Raw genomic sequence first — 20,207 nt, forward strand, 5'->3', positions numbered from 1 at the left:
AGCCTGCAACATAATATTAATCACTGAGTCTTAGAAACCTCTATGACTAAGCACTAAACATTCAATCTCCATGCCTTCAAATTTAATGATTTGAGATCCTGATGGAAAAACAGACCTTGAGATAGAAGGTCTGACCTTATTGGAAGTGGCCAAGGTTGGCAACTGGACATCCAAACAAGATCCGCATACCGAAACCTGTGAGGCTATGCTGGAGCTACCAGCAGCACAAGCTATTGCTCCATGATGATCTTGGAGATCACTCTTGGAAGAAGAACTAGAGGCAGGAAATTATAAGCAACATGATAACACCAAGGAAGTGTCAATGCATCCACTGCTTCCGCCTGAGGACAAGTACCTGGGAAGTTTTTTGTTTAGATGAGATGCCATCAGATCTATTTCTGGAAGCCCCCATATCTGAACAATTTGAGAAAACACATCTGGGTGGAGAGACATTTCTCCCGGATGTAAAGTCTGATGACTGAGGTAATCCGCTTCCCAATTGTCTATACCTGGGATATGTACTGCAGAAATTAGACAGGAGCTGGATTCCGCGCAAACAAGTATCCAAGATACTTCTTTCAAAGCTTGAGGACTGTGAGTCCCACCCTGATGATTGACATATGCCAAAGTAGTGATGTTGTCTGTCTGAAAACAAATGAACGGTTCTCTCTTCAACAGAGGCCAAAATTGAAGAGCATGGAGTTCCAAAATATTGATTGGTAATCTCGCCTCTTGAGATTTCCAAACTCCTTGTGCTGTCAGAGATCCCCAAACAGCTCCCCAACCTGAAAGACTTGCATCTGTTGTGAATTATACGATGGTGATCTAACCACCAAGTCAGAGAAAGTCGAACATTGGGATTTAAGGATATTAATTGTAATATCCTTGTATAATCCCTGCACCATTGGTTCAGCATACAAATCTGGAGAGGTCTCATATGAAAACGAGCAAAGAGGATCGTGTCTGATGCTGCAGTCATGAGACCTAAAACTTCCATGCACATAGCTACTGAAGGGAATGACTGAGACTGAAGGTTCCAACAGGCTGCAACCAATTTCAAACGTCTCTTGTCTGTTAGAGACAAAGTCATGGACACTGAATCTATCTGGAAACCTAAAAAGGTTATGAAAAAAAACAAGTCTAGAGTGAGTGCACCTAATAATGTGAATTCTTTATAGCTTAGTATTTACCACGCTCTAAACCCTACAGAAATGACAGAAGTTCCTTCAAACGGCTGTCTGAATAAGTAATATATAATAACCAGTATGAGGGGAGCTTAAGTAGTGAATTGTACCACAATTTTGTTGTATCAGTGAATTGTACCACAGTTTTTGTGTATCAGATATAAATAAAGTATACTGATTTTTACAAATAAAATTATATTTATTTTTAAAACACTTTTAAAACACTTTTAAATGTTGGTACAGAGCCCTAGTACCATAAAAACAATTAATGGAATGTATACAGTCTATAATATGCACAATGATATAAAAACAATAGTCAGGGATATTAGATAAAAACAATTTCTCTGATTATGAAATGACACATCTACATAAATGAGAGGACCAAATAATATGTATACAGTCCCGTATTTCTTGGGCTCAAAAAGCCTTGTATATTTTTCTCTTAAATTTGAGTAATCTGGCTTATGGTATACTCTGTTATTTGAAGAGTTAAATAGGGTATTTTTGTGTACTCACGTTTTTGTCCAGAGAATTAAATTTCTCTAATAGGCTTGCCGCTTAAAAAGGTCGTTTAAGAATGAGATGATTACCTTTTTAATGGTAAAAAGATACTCTTTAAGTATTTTTTGGCTGTGTTGACACAAATGTTTACAATTGTTCTCGTTATTTGTGTTAACAAAAATTGTTCTGGCTGTGTCTTTTTAGGATGATTTCAAAGTCTTTCAAAGTCTTTAAGAAAGGTTTTATAATGTATACCTCCTTGAGGTTTGTTAAGGTTCCAATTTCCTGATGTCCGTTGAATAGCTGAGGTGAAACTAATGCCTTCTTGAGGCTTGCTGGAGTTTCGGTGTTGATGTCCGTTGAATAGCTGAGGTGAAACTTATGCCTCCTTGAGGCTTTCTGGAGTTTCGGTGTTGATGTCCGTTGAATAGCTGAGGTGAAACTTATGCCTCCTTGAGGCTTGCTGGAGTTTCGGTGTTGGTGTCCGTTGGTCTCTGAGACTGTTTACCCTATTTTTGCGTTTAAGAACTTTCAGGGTTTGCAGGAGTCTCTAAGAGGCTTGTAGATGTGATATCTTGGACAGCTATGATCTGTAAAAAAAGTTTTTTGCTTTGGATATTTCTGACGGCTGGAAGGTTGGAAGGTTTTTAACCTTAGGTGTACGTAGGTGTCTCCGGTTTCAGATTTCGTCTGATGCGCTGAGGAAGTCCAAGCGCTAACAGTAGTTATTTGGCATTTAAGCAATTTTGTAAAAGTACCCACAGTGTGGGCAATAGTGTGAAAGAGGGTGCACACTCAGGAGGGCTGATCTACGCATTTCGGCGGGTGCCTTTATCAAGAGAGTGTTCGCGGTCTTATTTAAAAAGGGGTGAGTGTGTCCTAATTGGTTGATTTGGAGTTCTTTATTAGCCAATCAGCTCGTGAAGTTTCAAGATGTACAATAGGTTTTGTGCTGGCCAATCGGCACAATTGTGAATTTAATACAATAAGTGAACATAGATCAAGATAGAAAACTTTTACAGTTTTTATACAATTCATACAATGGATTTGTGGTTTATAGATGGAAAAGAACCTTTGAAAAGATTCTTGGAGCTGTCGCTAGGTCAAAAGGAAGAACAACAAATTGATAATTCTTGTCTAGAAAAGAAAAGAGAATCTCAGGAACTGATAGTGATCTGGATGAATATGAAGATATGCATCCTGTAAGTCTATTTTGCACATATAATGCCCTTGCTGAACAAAAGGCAGAATAGTCCTTATAGTCACCATTTTGAAAGTTGGTACTCTTACATATCGATTCAAAATCTTTAGATCCAAAACTGGTGTGAATGAATTTTCTTTCTTTGGGACAATGAATAGATTTGAATAAAACCCCAGACCCTGTTCCTGAAACGGAACTGGCATGATTACCCCCTGACAACTCCAGGTCTGAAACGTTACTAGGTTTACCGAAATGCGTGAGAGAAAAAATCTTCTCACAGGCGGTCTTACTCTGAATACTATTCTGTACCCCTGAGAGACAATACTCTGAATCCAATGATCCAAACATCTTTTGATCTCTTAAATGGCTTGGATTTATTCCAATTTGAAGAAGGCTTCCAATTGGAAGCAGATTCCTTGGGGGAAGGATTAGGTTTCTGTTCCTTATTTTATCGAAAGGAATGAAAACGGTTAAAAGCTTTAGATTTGCCCTTAGGTTTTTTATCCTGAGGCAAACCCCCCCCCCCCCCCAGTAACAGTTGAAATTATTGAATCCAACTGAGAACCAAATAATTTATTACCTTGGAAAGAAAGAGATAGCAATCTGGACTTAGAAGTCATATCAGCATTCCAAGATTTGAGCACAAAGCTCTTCTAGCTAAAATAGCTAAAGACATAGATATAACATCAATTTTGATAAAATCAAAAATGGCATCACAAATGAAATTATTAGCATGTTGAATCAACTTAACAATGCTAGACAAATCATGATCCGATACTTGTTGCGCTAAAGTATCCAACCAAAAAGTTGAAGCAGCTGCAACATCAGCCAAAGAAATTGCAGGCCTAAGAAGATGACCTTAATATAAATAAGCTTTCCTTAGATAAGATTCTAGTTTCCTATCTAAAGGATCTTTAAAAGAAGTACTATCTTCCATAGGAATAGTAGTATGTTTAGCAAGAATAGAGATAGCCAATCAACTTTGGGGATCTTTTCCCAAAACTCTAATCTAACTTCTGGCAAAGGATACAATTTTTTTTAAACCTTGAAGAAGGAATAAAAGAATTACCAGGCTTATTCCATTCCTTAGAAATCATATCAGAAATAGCAGCAGGAACTGGAAAAACCTCTGGAATAACCACAGGAGGTTTATAAACAGAATTTAAACGTTTACTAGTTTTAATATCAAGAGGACTAGTTTCCTCCATATCCAATGTAATCAACACTTCTTTTATCAAAGAACAAATATACTCCAATTTAAATAAATAAGAGGATTTATCAGTGTCAATATCTGAGGCAGGATCTTCTGAATCAGATAGATCCTCATCAGAGAAGGATAATTCAGTATGTTGTTGGTCATTTGAAATTTAATCAACCTTATGAGAAGTTTTAAAAGACCTTTTACGTTTATTAGAAGGCGGAAGGGCAGACAAAGATTTCTGAATAGAATTATTTTAAATTTACAGGTATATCTTGTGCATTAGATGTTGAGGGAACAGCAACAGGTAATGAACTAATACTGATGGATACATTTTCTGCATGTAAAAGTTTATCATGACAACTATTACAAACCAGAGCTGGAGGTATAATCATCACAAGCTTACAACAAATGCACTTAGCTTTGGTAGAACTGTTATCAGGCAGCAGGGATCCAACAGTGAATTCTGAGACAGGATCAGATTGAGACATCTTGCAAATGTAAGAAAAAAAACAACATATAAAGCAAAATTATCAATTTCCTTATATGGCAGTTTCAGGAATAGGAAAAAATGCAAACAGAATAGCCCTCTGACATAGAAAAAGCAAGAGGCAAAATGGAATGGGGTCTAAAATAATGAAAATATTTGTCGCCAAGTATGACGCACAACAAACAGAAAAATATTTTTTGGCACCAAAAACGTCCGGAAATTACTGTCACACTGGTTTAGGAAATCTAAAATAAAGACACAGTATTTTGAACAGGTCAGGTGAATCACAACTGCTGAGATGGAAGGTGGCAACAATAGAGAGTGTATGTAGCAAGAAGATACTGAAAACCACAATAGTCACAGGATGTGTGAAGGCGGCTTTCCTGTATCAGCAGGCTGTAATTAATGTAAAGGAGGAGATTCGCTATGTTAACCCTATTGCAGGCTGAAAAGAGTGGCTACACTCTAGTCTGCAGTGAAAACATGAAACACAGTTCCTCCGGTAAGATGTTAATCAGAATACCCAAATTTATAGGAGATAAATGGTCAGAATGAACGATCAGTAATTATATGAAGTGTCAGCAGGCTTGTGTAAGTAAACTTGGAGCTTCACATATGAGAGTAGATATATGCGAAGGTTGGAACAATGTTAATAAACAAAAGAACACTGACAAGAAGACATATGCATTTTGAGAATATTATAATGGTAAGCGTTATAGTGCTGGCACATATCAAGGCTGAGAGTCAGAAGTAGTAACACTTACAGCGTAGTCGGAAGAGCAGGCTAGAGCTGAGTAGCGAGAGAGAGAGCAGCTGGCGTGTGACGTCACCGCGGTAGTTGCGGAGCTCCGTGGAAGTGCTGAGACAGGAGCAGTAGCGTCCAAGGTAATTGTAAGAAAACAATTGAAGTGGAGGTTAGTAAATCACAGGAGTTTCAGAGGAAACTGAAGGTTGCAAGTAAAAAGCAACAGCAGCAAAGTTCGTGAGAAAACTTGAATCCAAAGAAAAACTTGCTGGTAGCAAATTTGAGTGAGCAGAGTTCAGACAAAACTGGCTAGGCAATTGAAGTGTATATCAATACTAAGCAAAGAATGAGTGAAACAGGTGTGCCTTAAATAGGGTGGAGACAGGTATGAGAAGCAGTGATCCTTAAAGGGACAGTACAACCAAGGATAGTGTATATGGCAGAGATGTATATCCTGACAGGATCCCCCCTTCAAAGAGCGACTCCGGAGCTCAGGGTCCAGGAGAGTCGGGATTCCGTTGATGAAAACGAGACACCAACCTGGGTGCGGAGATGTTAACAGAGGGTTCCCAAGAATCCTCATCAGGTGGGTAACCCTTCCAGCTTACCAGGTACTGTAAAACCCCATTCATCATGCGGGAATCTTTGATGGATTGAACCTCATATTCGATATCAGGGTCGACAGAAACCAGAGGAAGAGAAGAAGATGAGGCGGAACCCCTCACTGCCCGGTAAGGTTTCAGAAGGGAGACATGAAATGTCGGGTGGATTTTCATAGTAGGAGGTAGGGTGAGACGAACAGCATTGGCATTGACGATATGAGCTATGGGATAAGGACCAACAAAGAGTGGGGATAACTTCCTGCATGGAGTGTTCATACGTAAATGTTTTGTAGAAAGCCATACCAAGTCACCTACTTCATATTTTGGAGGAGCTGTCCTGCGTCTGTCGTAGTACCGTTTATAGAGCCTTTTTGCGTTTTCAATGGAGGATTCAATACGAGTGAAATTCGAGGAAATGCTTTGGGAAAGCTCAGCGATTGAAGGAGAAGAAGAATCTTGAGTAGGATACAATTGGAATGTTGGATGAAATCCGTAATTTGAGTAGAATGGAGTTTGATTAGTGGTGGCATGTAAGGTGTTGTTATAGCAAAATTCAGCGTATGGTAGTAAGTCCGCCCAAAGATGTTGTTCAGAAGAACAAAAAGACCTTAGGAATTGTTCCAGCCATTGGTTACAGCGTTCGGTCTGTCCATTTGACTGGGGATGGTATGCGGTTGTAAGCCGCCTGTCAATATGGAAGAGTTTGCAGAACTCCGACCAGAGTTTACTGGAGAATTGAGTGCCTCTGTCACTTAAAACGGTCTTTGGCAGGCCATGCAGCTTGATGACATTAGAAATAAGAAGCTGAACAGTTTCTATTGAAGTAGGTAGTTTATGGTACGGGATAAAATGACACATTTTTGTGAAAAGATCCACTACAACCATGATGGTGTTGTTCCTTGAGGAAAGAGGTAGGTCGACTATAAAATCGAGAGCAATTTCGGACCACGGTGTCTTAGGAGTAGGTAAAGGCAGTAAAAGACCATATGGTGGTTGTTTATTCCTTTTTGATATGGTACAAATGCTGCAGGAGTGGACATGTTGGGATACATCGGCAGTCATATTTGGCCACCAATAACTCCTTTTCGCTAATTCCAGGGTCTTTTTTATACCAGGGTGACCAGCGAGTGGAGAGTCATGTAATGATTCCAGCAGAGGTAGACGGAGTATGGGAGGAATGTATAAACGGGAGCCATGATAATAACATCCATCGGACTTCAACTGTAGTTCCTGTAGTGGTTTTAAAGAATCCTTCTGTTGTTCGGTATGAATAATAGGCCTGGTGTCGTATGTGAAACAGAGGAAATTTTCCGAAGGAATTATACTTTGTTGAGATGGTTGTGAGATGGACTCAGGTGGTATGCGAGAAAGTGCATCAGCTTTCTGATTTTTTGTTGAAGGTCGATAGGTAATAAGGAAATTAAAACGTGAGAAAAACAAATTCCATCTAACTTGACGGGAGGTGAGTGTTCGGGAGGTTTTTAAATACTGAAGGTTACGGTGATCAGTATAGATGAGAGTAGGGTAGGTAGTACCCTCTAAAAGATGTCGCCAATGTTCCAGGGATAGTTTAATTGCAAGTAGTTCTTTATCCCCGATAGGATAGTTTTGTTCAGAGATGTTTAAGGTCCTGGAATAAAAACCGACAGGATGGAGAGGTTTATCTAGATTCTCCCGTTGTGATAGTACTGCTCCAATTGCGAAGTTGGATGCATCAACCTCTAAAATGAACTGAAGTTTTGGGTCAGGAAAACGTAGAATGGGTGCACTGGTGAATTTCTGTTTGAGTGTATTAAAAGCTGATTGACAGTCTTGAGTCCACTTGAATGGAATCTTGACTTTTGTGAGTGTGGTTAGAGGAGTTGCCAGTTTAGAAAAATCTTTGATAAACTTACGGTAGAAGTTTGCGAAACCCATAAAGGATTGAACCTGGCGTCTGGTCTTTGGGGTAGGCCAGTTCAGTACTGCTTCAATTTTTTTATTCTCCATAAAAATTCCTGAAGGGGATATTTCATATCCAAGGAAAGATATGGTCTGGGAATTGAAAACACATTTTTCAGCTTTTGCATAGAGGAAATTGCTTCTAAGCCGGGAAAGAACTTGCCTCACATGTAGAATGTGCTGTTCTAAAGTTTTAGAGTAGATGAGAATATCATCTAAGTATATGACTATGTTGACATCAAGGAGGTCTCTAAAAAGATCATTTATTAAGTGCTGAAAAGCAGCAGGCGCATTACACAACCCGAATGGCATGACTACGTACTCGAATAAACCATAACGGGTTCGGAACGCAGTCAGCCATTCGTCTCCTGATCTTATTCGGAGAAGGTTGTAAGCACCCCTTAAATCCAATTTTGTAAAAAACTTAGCTCCCTCTAGTCTCTCAATAAGCTCTGGTATGAGGGGTAAAGGGTAGCGGTTTTTTACCGTAATTTTATTTAGCTGACGGTAATCGACTATAGGTCTAAGAGTGCCGTCTTTGTTTTTAACAAAAAATATTCCGGCCCCAGCCGGCGAGGTCGAGGGTCGGATGAACCCTTTTCTAAGGTTCTCTTCTAAATATGTCTTTAGGTGTTTTAGCTCAGTATGAGATAAGGGAAATATGTGCCCAATCGGGATCTCTGACCCAGGGAGTATGTCTATGGGGCAGTCGTATTTTCTATGTGGAGGCAGATTCTCTGCCTCCTTTTTGCTAAAAACATCAGAAAAATCGCTATAAACCTCTGGTATGGGTGGTATGTCCGGAGTGTCAGAAATTTCTAATACTGTACTGGGGAGACAAGTACTTTGGCAGTATGATGAATTGTAATTAAGTGTGGAATTGGACCAGTCTATCTGGGGGTTGTGTGCATGCAACCATTGCATCCCCAAAACCACCTGAGAGACCGGGCAATTTATTACATCGAAAGAGAGATATTCTCTATGCTGATCATGAGAGACCACAAGTAGGGGTATGGTATGAAATTCAACAGGCCCAGAAGAAATATTTTTTCCATCTATCCCTCTCAAATAAACAGGAGACTGTTTCTGCATCAGTGGTATTTTATTTACAGTGCAAAATTCCTTATCTATATAAGAAGCCGTGGCACCAGAATCAATTATCGCGGTGGCGTGAAGACGAAGTTGTTCCCACTGTAACAGAAGAGGGATTTTTATGTAAGTAACTGAACTCTGTTGAGTAGTACAACAATAAAAGTCTGTTAAGGTCTTACCCTTGTTTTGTTTTAGGAGAGAAGGGCAGTCTTTCACAGTGTGTTCGTCAGAGGCACAGTACAGGCATAGATTATTGGAACGACGTCTGAGCTTCTCTTGAGGAGACAGAGGACCTTTGATGAAGGCAATGTCCATGGGTTCAGGGGTGTTTTTGTGTAAGGAAGAGGCATGTGTGGGGTAGGAAGTTTTCCTAGGGTTAGAGTCATGCCCAGTCTTTTCTTGGTACCTTTCCCTGAGGCGCCTATCTATTGTAATACTAAGTGACATGAGGTCTTCTAAGGTATCTGGGATATCTGTGCGAGACAACTCGTCTTTTATTCCCTCAGAGAGGCCGAGTCTGAACTGGTTCCTAAGGGACAGATTGTTCCATTGAGAGTCCTTTGCCCATTTTTTAAATTCTGTGATGTAGTCTTCGACTACCCTCTTCTTTTGCTTAAGGCCACGCATGGCGTTTTCAGCTGTAAGCTGTTTGTATGGATCCTCATACAATTGATCCATTGAGACAAAAAAATTATCCAAAGAATTCAATATCTCTTCATTATTCTCAAAGTAAGTGTTTGCCCATGTACGGGGTTCACCTCTAAGGTAAGATATGGTCGTGAGTACTCTAATCCTATCGTTTGGGTAGGTATGAGGTCTCAAAGCAAACAATAACAGGCATGCATTTTTAAACTCTCTGTAGAGAGTCCTGTCTCCATGGAAACAATCTGGAGGACTAACCTGGGGTTCATATATAGGTGTTCTTTTGTCTACTACATCCCTAATGTATGCTTTAAGGTTATCATTCTCCACTTTTAATGCGTTTAAACCATTTGTTAACAAATCTACTCTTTGTGTTAATGCCTGCATGTGAGTGTTAATCTCAGCTGGATCCATAGGTTTTAAAAGGGCTTAGTATTCTGTCACACTGGTTTAGGAAATCTAAAATAAAGACACAGTATTTTGAACAGGTCAGGTGAATCACAACTGCTGAGATGGAAGGTGGCAACAATAGAGAGTGTATGTAGCAAGAAGATACTGAAAACCACAATAGTCACAGGATGTGTGAAGGCGGCTTTCCTGTATCAGCAGGCTGTAATTAATGTAAAGGAGGAGATTCGCTATGTTAACCCTATTGCAGGCTGAAAAGAGTGGCTACACTCTAGTCTGCAGTGAAAACATGAAACACAGTTCCTCCGGTAAGATGTTAATCAGAATACCCAAATTTATAGGAGATAAATGGTCAGAATGAACGATCAGTAATTATATGAAGTGTCAGCAGGCTTGTGTAAGTAAACTTGGAGCTTCACATATGAGAGTAGATATATGCGAAGGTTGGAACAATGTTAATAAACAAAAGAACACTGACAAGAAGACATATGCATTTTGAGAATATTATAATGGTAAGCGTTATAGTGCTGGCACATATCAAGGCTGAGAGTCAGAAGTAGTAACACTTACAGCGTAGTCGGAAGAGCAGGCTAGAGCTGAGTAGCGAGAGAGAGAGCAGCTGGCGTGTGACGTCACCGCGGTAGTTGCGGAGCTCCGTGGAAGTGCTGAGACAGGAGCAGTAGCGTCCAAGGTAATTGTAAGAAAACAATTGAAGTGGAGGTTAGTAAATCACAGGAGTTTCAGAGGAAACTGAAGGTTGCAAGTAAAAAGCAACAGCAGCAAAGTTCGTGAGAAAACTTGAATCCAAAGAAAAACTTGCTGGTAGCAAATTTGAGTGAGCAGAGTTCAGACAAAACTGGCTAGGCAATTGAAGTGTATATCAATACTAAGCAAAGAATGAGTGAAACAGGTGTGCCTTAAATAGGGTGGAGACAGGTATGAGAAGCAGTGATCCTTAAAGGGACAGTACAACCAAGGATAGTGTATATGGCAGAGATGTATATCCTGACAATTACACACTCGTGTCATAGATGATGCAACCTTGTGAAAGGACAAATTGTGTCAACGAACGTAACTTTGCACCAAAAAAATTTTGCACCAAGAATGACGCAATAAACTTTAGCATTTTGCACCCTTGCGAGCCTAATTCTGCCCGCAAATTTGAAAAATGACAGTCAATTGAAAAAATACTACACCCCAGGTAAGAAATACATTTCTAAAAAATGCATTTCCCAGATATGAAACTGACAGTCTGCAAAAAGGAAATATACTGAAACCTGAATCATGGCAAATATAAGTACAATACATATATTTAGACATTTATATAAATACATAAAGTGCCAAACCATAGCTGAAAGTGTCTTAAGTAATGAAACATACTTACCTGAAGACACCCATCCGCATATAGCAGATAGCCAAATCAGTACTGAAACAGTTATCAGTAGAGGTAATGGAATATGAGAGTATATCGTCGATCTGAAAAGGGAGGTAGGAGATGAATCTCTACGACCGATAACAGAGAACCTATGAAATAGATCCCTGTGAGGAAAACCATTGCATTCAATAGGTGATACTCCCTTAACATCCCTCTGACATTCACTGTACTCTGAGAGGAAACGGGCTTCAAAAATGCTGAGAAGCGCATATCAATATAGAAATCTTAGCACAAACTTACTTCACCACCTCCATAGGAGGCAAAGTTTGTAAAACTGAATTGTGGGTGTGGTGAGGGGTATATTTATAGGCATTTTGAGGTTTGGGAAACTTTGCCCCTCCTGGTAGGATTGTATATTCCATATGTCACTAGCTCATGGACTCTTGCCAATTACATGAAAGAAAAGAATTACACCTAATCTAATAGCCCTATCAAAAATAAAAAATCACACCCAAAATAAATTAGCCTATAATAAACTATCAATAGCCCTTAAACGGGCCTTTTGTGGGGCATTGCCCCAAAGATATCAGCTCTTTTCCCAGAAAAAAAATACAAAGACCCCCCCAACAGTAAAACCCACCACTCAACCAACCCCCCAAAATTAAAAACCTCATTCTAAAAGAACCTAAGCTACCCATTGCCCTGAAAAGGGCATTTGAATGGGCATTGTCCTTAAAAGGGCATTAGCTCTTTTGCATTGCCCAAACCCTAATCTAAAATAAAAACCCACCCAAAAAAAAACCTTAAAAAAAGCCTAACACTAACCCCCAACGATCCACTTACAGTTTTTGAAGTCCCGCTTGAATGATCTTCATCCCAGCGGCGAAATCCTCATCCAGGTGGCAAGAAGTCTTCATCCAGGCGGCCTCTTCAATCTTCATCCCGGCGATGAAGTCCTCATCCAAGCGGCGAGAAGTCTTCATCCAGACGGCCTCTTCAATCTTCATCAAGACGGCATCTATCTTCAATCTTGATCCAAGACATTTGAATTAGCCAATAGGATTTAGAGCTGCTAAAATCCTATTGGCTGTTCAAATCAGCCAATAGGATTTAAGCTGCTCTTAATCATCCAATAGAATGAGAGCTTCTTAAATCCTATTGGCTGATTTGAATAGCCAATAGAATTTTAGCAGCTCTAATTCTTATTGGCTGATTCAAATTTTTCAGCCTATAGGAATGTAAGGGACGCCATTTGAAACGGCTCCCTTGCATTGAAGATTCAGTGTACAGCGGCAACTGTATGAAGAGGATGCTCCATGCCAGATGTCTTCAGGATGGATCAAGATAGAAGATGCCGCCTGGATGAAGATTGAAGAGGCCACCTGGATGAAGACTTCTTGCCGCTTGGATGAGGAATTTTATGCAGGGATGAGGATTGAAGAGGCTGCCTGGATGAAGTGGATCGTTGGAGGCTAGTGTTAGCCTTTTTTAAGGGTCTTTTCAGGGAAATGCGTAGCTTAGATTTTATAGATAGTTTTTTTTTTATTTTGTGGGTTTGGGGGGTAGGGGTTTATAATGTTAGTGGGTATTTGTATTTTTTTTTTCAGAAAAATAGCTGATATCTTTAGGGCAATGCCCTACAAAAGGCCCTTTTAAGGGCCATTGGTAGTTTATTCTAGATAAGCCTTTTTTTGGGGGGGGGGGTTTGTTTTTTAAAGGGTATTAGAATAGGAATAATTTTTATTTTTTTGGATTTTTTTTTCTTTTTAATGGTAGGTTTTTTTATTTTTTGTAATGGTAGATTTTTTTTATTTTTTGTAATGTTAGGTTTTAGTGTAAGATAGCTAAGGCTTTATTTCAAAGGTAATTTTGTATTTATTTTAACTACGTAGTTAGTAAATAGTTAATAACTATTTACTAACTAGTCTACCTAGTTAAAATAAATACAAACTTACCTGTGAAATAAAAATAAAACCTAAACTAGCTACACTATAACTATTAGTTATACTTTAGCTAGGTTAGGTTTTATTTCAAAGGTAAGAATGTATTTAGTTTTAAATAGGTATTATTTAGTTAATAATTGTAAATTTAATTTAGCTCTATTTTAATTATGTTAAAGTTAGGGGGTGTTAGGGTTAGTTTTAGGGTTAGGTGTAGGGTTTAATAGTTTAATTTAGATTTTTTAAATGTGGGGCTGTCGGTTTAGGGGTTAATAGGTTTATTTAGTGGTAGTGATGTGGGAGGCCAGAGGTTTAGGGATTAATACCTTTATTTAGTGGCAGCAATGTTGGGGAGTGGCGGAATCGGGGTTAATAACTTTAGTATAGTGGCGGCAATATCGGGAGCGACAGATTAGGGGTTAATAGTTTTATTTAGGGGCGGTGATATCGGGAGCGGCAGATTAGGGGTTAATAACATTATGTAGGTGTCGGTGATGTTGGGGGCGGCAGATTAGGGGTGTTTAGACTTAGGGTTTATGTTAGGGTGTTAGGTTTAAACGTTATTTTTTTTTCCCCAAAGACATCAATGGGGATGTGTTACAGAGCTTTTCATTCAGCAATCGCAGGTGTTAGACTTTTTTCTGAACTCGCTTTCCCCATTGATGTCTATGGGGAAAGTGTGCACGAGCATGTCAAAGCAGCGCTTGTTTTTGGTGCGGTATGGAGCTCAATGCAACCATATCGCCCGCACAAGCCGGGTTTTTAAAAACTTGTAATGGCTGCACTATAGGGGATTAAATAACGTAACTTTTGTGGCATTCATTAATTTCCCTATAGCGCGCATAACTCGTAATCTAGCTGATTGACTTGTAAGTAAAGTATAATACAAATTTAGCATCAAATATACTTCATCATAGATACCATCACAAAACCTAACTCTAAAAACATAATTCTTAAAATTCTTTATTTTTGTCAATCCTTCAATTAAATAAATTGATCTATGTAAAATACTTTATAACTGTTCTCTTTTCTAAAAAAAAATAATAAATTATATATAAATAATTAAATTAATAAATAAATAAAAAGATATTTCTACTTAAATCTTAAAATGCATCCTAGAAATACTAAGCTATCCAATTCTAGATTTAGGCCATTAGGGGCCAGGGTTTCTATTTCAAAAATCAATTTTCCCTCTAATCTCAATAACTATTTATAAAAGTATCCTCCTTTCCAGTTCTTTTCTAATGTTGCTATTTCTGCACATATAAACTCCTGCATACCTAAACTTGTTCCTCTCCTCTTCTGCATTCATGCGCTCTCTCACAGGTCTCCCTGATTCTCTATATATTGTTTACCACAGCTGCACTCTATTAAATAAAAGACATTTCAATCTTTATATCTTATAAGGTTATCTATCGTGTATTCTTTTCCGGTTTTATTAGATCTAAAGGTTGTGAATTTCCTAGAGTGTCTGAATGCCTTACATGCTAAACAGGGATAGAATTGTTTCAGCTGATAAAAGATAAAAGGGCACTGGAATATCAATAAAAAGTCTGTATGCTGCTTAACCAATTGAATGCCAGGAAATGCAGATGAGATGGAAATAGTGTGTATGTAATGTGAGAAGGTTGACTAAATGTAATGGATTCTTGGAATTAAAGTGATGGTAAAAGCAACATTTTAGATGGATTTTAATTGAACACTTCTAGTAAAGATGCACTGGCAAGCATTGGACACGTCCCACACAACAAACTAATTCACAAACTGTATCTCCTTGGTCTAGACTTAAAAATTGTGAACTGGGTAGAATTATTGGCTTAAGAACAGATAACTATCGGCTAGATTACGAATTTTGCGGTAAGAGCTGCTCGGTACTAACTTGCAAGTTATTGTCACCGATCACCTCCCTACAGCGCTGGTATTACAGGTTTTCATAAACCCGGCGTTAGCAGGCAATATTGCAGCGTAAAGCAAAATTGAGCTCCATACCGCACTCCAATACCAGCGCTGCGGTGAGCTGCAGTGAGTTGGTTTTACGTGCTCATGCACAATTTCCCCATAGACATCAATAGGGAGAGGCGGCTGAAAAAAAGCCTAACACCTGCAAAAAAGGAGCGTAAAGCTCTGTAACACAGCCCCATTGATTCCTATGGGGAAACTAAATTTATGTTTACTCCTTACACCCTAACATTAACCCCGAGTCTAAACACCCCTAATCTGCTCCGACATCACCGACACCTACATTACACTTATTAACCCCTAATTGGCCGCCCCGACACCGCCGACACCTACATTATACTTATTAACCCCTAATCTGCCATCCCCGACATCGTTGACACCTACATTACAATTATTAACCCCTAATCTTCCGCCCCAATGTCGCCGCCACCTACATTACACTTATTAACTCCTAATCTGCCATCCCAATGTCGCCACCACCTACCTACACTTATTAACCCCTAATCTGCTGACCCCAATGTCGCTGCCACCTACCTACACTTATTAACCCCTAATCTGCCACTCCCAATGTCGGCACCAACTACCTACACTTATTAACCCCTAATCTGCTGCCCCCAATGTCGCCGCCACCTACCTACACTTATGAACCCCTAATCTGCTGCCCACAATGTCGCCGCCACCTACCTACACTTATTAACCCTTAATTTGCCACCCCCAATGTTGCTGCCACCTACTTACACTTATTAAGCCCTAATCTGCTGCCCCCAATGTCGCCGCCACCTACCTACACTTATTAACCCCTAATCTGCCGCCCCCAATGTCGCCGCCACTATACTAAAGTTATTAACCCCTAACCCTAACACCCCCTAACTTTAATGTAATTAAAATAAATCTAAATAAAACCTACTATTAATAACGAACTAATTTAAAACTAAATACTTACCTCTAAAATAAACCCTAAGCTAGCTACAATATAACTAATAGTTACATTGTAGCTATCTTAGGTTTTATTTATTTTTTATTTTTATTTCACAGCTAAGTTTGTATTTATTTTAACTAGGTAGACTAGTTACTTAATAGTTATTATTATTTACTAACTACCTAGCTAAAATAAATACAAATTTACCTGTAAAATAAAACCAAACCTGAGTTACACTAACACCTAACCTTACACTACAATTAAATAAATTACATAAAATAAATACAATTAACTAAATTACAAAAAAAACACACTAAATTACACAAAATAAAAATAAATGATCAGATATTTAAACTAATTACACCTAATCTAATAGCCCTATCAAAATAACCCCCCCCCCCAAAAAAAAAACAAAAAAAAAACCTAGCCTAAACTAAACTACCAATAGCCCTTAAAAGGGCCTTTTGCGGGGCATTGCCCAAAAGAAATCAGCTCTTTTACCTGTGAAAAAAATACAAACAACCCCCCAACAGTAAAACCCACCACCCACACAACCAACCCCCAAATAAAAACCTAACTAAAAAACCTAAGCTCCCCATTGCCCTGAAAAGGGCATTTGGATGGGCATTGTCCTTAAAAGAGCATTTAGCTCTTTTTCTGCCCAAACCCTAAGCTAAAAATAAAACCCACCCAATAAACCCTTAAAAAAACCTAACACTAACCGCCGAAGATCCACTTACAGTTTTGAAGACCCGACATCCATCCTCAACGAAGGGGCAGAAGTCTTCATCCAAGCGGTCAAAATCTTTATCCAAGCTGGCAGAAGTCTTCATCTAGAGGGCATCTTCTATCTTCATCCATCCGGCGTGGAGTGGCTCCATCTTCAAGACATCCTGCACGGAGCATTCTCTTCAATTGACGTCTTCTTGCAGAATGAAGGTTCCTTTAAATGACGTCATCTAAGATGGCGTCCCTTAAATTCCGATTGGCTGATAGAATTCTATCAGCCAATCGGAATTAAAGATGAAAAAATCCTATTGGCTGATGCAATCAGCCATTAGGATTGAGCTTCAATTGGAACAGCCAATAGAATGCAACCTCAATTTATTGGCTGATTGGATCACCCAATAGGGTTGAAGCTCAATCCTATTGGCTGATTGCATCAGCCAATAGAATATTTTCACCTTTAATTCCGATTGGCTGAAGTGTAGTATATTCAGGAGAAATTTGAAGCACTTCTTTACAGAAAGGGTGATTGATTCATGGGGGCATATCTATCAAGCTCCGGATAGAGCTTGAGGTCCCATGTTTCGGGTGAGCCTGCAGGCTCACCAGAAACACCAGTTATGAAGCAGCGATCTAAAGACCACTGCTCCATAACCTGTCCGCCTGCTCTGAGCAGGCGGACAGACATTTCCACAATTCAACCCAATCGAGTACGATCGGGTTGAGTGACACCCCCTGCTGGTGGCCGCGATTCTGCAGGGGGAGGCGTTGCACCAGCAGCTCTTGTGAGCTGCTGGTGCAATGCTGAATATGGCTCTCCGTTTTCAGCGAGGTCTGGCGGACCTGCTCCGCACTGTCATATCAGGTCCGCCAGACTTTGATAAATAAAGGCCATGGAATAAACTTCCACAAAAAGTAGTAATGACAAACACTGTGTGGGACTTTAAGAATTCCTGGGACAAGCATAAGGTTATCCTTCGAACTAGATAAGTTTATACTTTTAGGAAATATCGGGCAGACTTGCTGGGCCTATGGCTCTTATCTGCCGTCAATATCTATGTTTCTATGTTTACTTTTAAATATAGCGATGCCATTCTAAAACCTTTGCCACCCACCTAGCTAGAGCTCTGATCGGAGAGCAGTTCAAACTGTTAGATTACAATAAAATATGAGTTTTGAGGTGGGTCGCCAAAGTGCGGGGGATTAGAATGACACGGATAGATTAAAAAGAAAGTTGCAGCGCATTTTAGATAGAAGTTATCAATTAAAGTCTCTCTAAAATATTGAGTAGATTCCGGACAATTTAAAATGTTCAGTTTACCAGGCTCGCCAGAAACACGGGCCCATTTGGAGCTTGATAAATGGGCCTCATTGTGTTAACACGTAACTTACTGTAACGCATAAAAATGATTGCTGCCATGACAATTTGTGAGAGACATTAGGAAAGAAAGTAAGTAAATGAGAACCTAATGGTGAGCAAATAATAGTAACAAACAGGAAGAAACAAACTGTACAAAATGTAAAAGGAGTAGAAGTGAGATTCTGAAAGAAAAAACTGCATAAGAGGGAAAGCATGAATGTAAAAGAAAGAGTGACGATAATATAGCCTATTATAAAGTGATAATATTGTAAGAACCAATCAAAACTCTGATAACATAATTTACTTATTGTAACACCAGTTGAAAAGAAACATCTTCATCCAATAGAATATCTGCTAGCATAGATTATTTTGAAATATGATTCAACAAAAGTTAGAAGTACAAAAAAAAAAACTTAATATATTACATTAGAGCCAAAATAAAATTAGCAACAAATGTAAAACTTAGAGACTCCATTTTAAGTGTTATAAACATGGTGCCTTTTATTATTACAGATGCAGAAACCTGTATAAAATGTCCAGAAGATCGATGGATGAATGATAAGAGAACTATGTGCATCCTAAAGACTGTGGAATTCCTATCATTTGAGGACACATTAGGAAAAGTCTTAAGTTCAGTCTCCATCTTCTCCTGTACTGTCACTTTAGCTGTTTTGGGGATTTTCATTAAGAATCACAAAACCTCTGTAGTAAAAGCCAACAACCAGAACCTCAGCTACACTCTTCTCCTCTCCCTCATGTTGTCCTTCCTCTGCTCCTTATTGTTTATTGGACGTCCTGTGGAGGTGACCTGCCTACTCAGACAAGCTGCCATTGGAATAATTATTGCTGTTTCTATCTCCTCTGTTCTGGCAAAATCAATCACTGTTGTTATTGCCTTTAATGCGACTAAACCTGATAGCAAGATAAAGAAGTGGATTGGATCCCGAGTGTCCATCTGTCTGGTCATTGCCTGCTCTCAAGGGCAGGTTGTGGTCTGCATGCTGTGGTTGGCTCTTAACCCACCATATCCAGACTATGACACTCACTCTTACATTGGGAAAATTATATTACAGTGTAACGAGGGCTCTCTCGCTGCATTCTACCTTGTGATAGGTTACATAGGATTCCTTTCTGTGGTCAGTTTCATTGTGGCATTCTTGGTTAGAAAGTTACCTGCTAGGTTCAATGAGGCCCAGATGATTACGTTCAGCATGCTGGTGTTCTGTACTGTTTGGATCTCTTTCATTCCAGCGTACCTGAGCACCAAGGGCAAATATGTGGTAGCTGTAGAGATATTTGCTATCCTGGCCTCTAGTGCAGGACTGCTGGTCTGTATATTTATTCCCAAGTGCTACATTATATTATTTAAGCCTGAACTGAACACCAGGGTACATATGCTAAGTAAGCATTGATTTGTAGATCTATTTTATGTCTTGAATATTAGAAATATACTTGTCGTCGTCCATTTATTGTATGTTGATATGGAGACATTTGTTTGCAATGTTTTGACATTTAAATATTTATTGAGTAGTAAAATAAACCAAATAAGAAATAACAATTTTCTGTTAACTATCTTATTAACATTAAGCAGCAATTAGTTTTGAGTAAACATATTTATTCTTTTTATATTTAAATATTGTCATGTAACCAGCACTGTCCAGCATCGAAGAGGTGAACTTTAGAAGAGGTAAAAACAGACACAAATATACTGTATATATATATATAATTTTTATTGGGTTAAACAGTGGTTATACTATACTACGCAATACAGTACATATAACAGAACAATATCATTCAGGAATACAATTTCATACTGAAAAGAAACTCACATTTTTACATTTAAGTTGGTGTGCATATGAAATAGTTGAAAGAGGTGAAGGGAGGAGGGTGGGGAGGATGTACATAAAGAAAGGGGAAACATGGG

General features: G+C 39.0%; 1 protein-coding gene across 1 annotated transcript in view; it reads left to right on the forward strand.

Moving 5' to 3' along the window:
• The window catches only part of LOC128652710 (vomeronasal type-2 receptor 26-like), a 170,230-nt gene extending 150,389 nt beyond the window's left edge, over positions 1–19,841 (forward strand). Inside the window, exon 4 of the mRNA XM_053705642.1 lies at positions 18,797–19,841. Coding sequence (XP_053561617.1) covers positions 18,797–19,695 — 899 coding nt within the window. The 3' untranslated portion in view covers positions 19,696–19,841. The remainder of the gene's footprint in view (positions 1–18,796) is intronic.
• The last annotated feature ends 366 nt before the right edge of the window (positions 19,842–20,207 follow it).

This window comes from Bombina bombina, chromosome 3 (assembly GCF_027579735.1).
Source record: "Bombina bombina isolate aBomBom1 chromosome 3, aBomBom1.pri, whole genome shotgun sequence".
Lineage (NCBI taxonomy): Eukaryota > Metazoa > Chordata > Amphibia > Anura > Bombinatoridae > Bombina > Bombina bombina.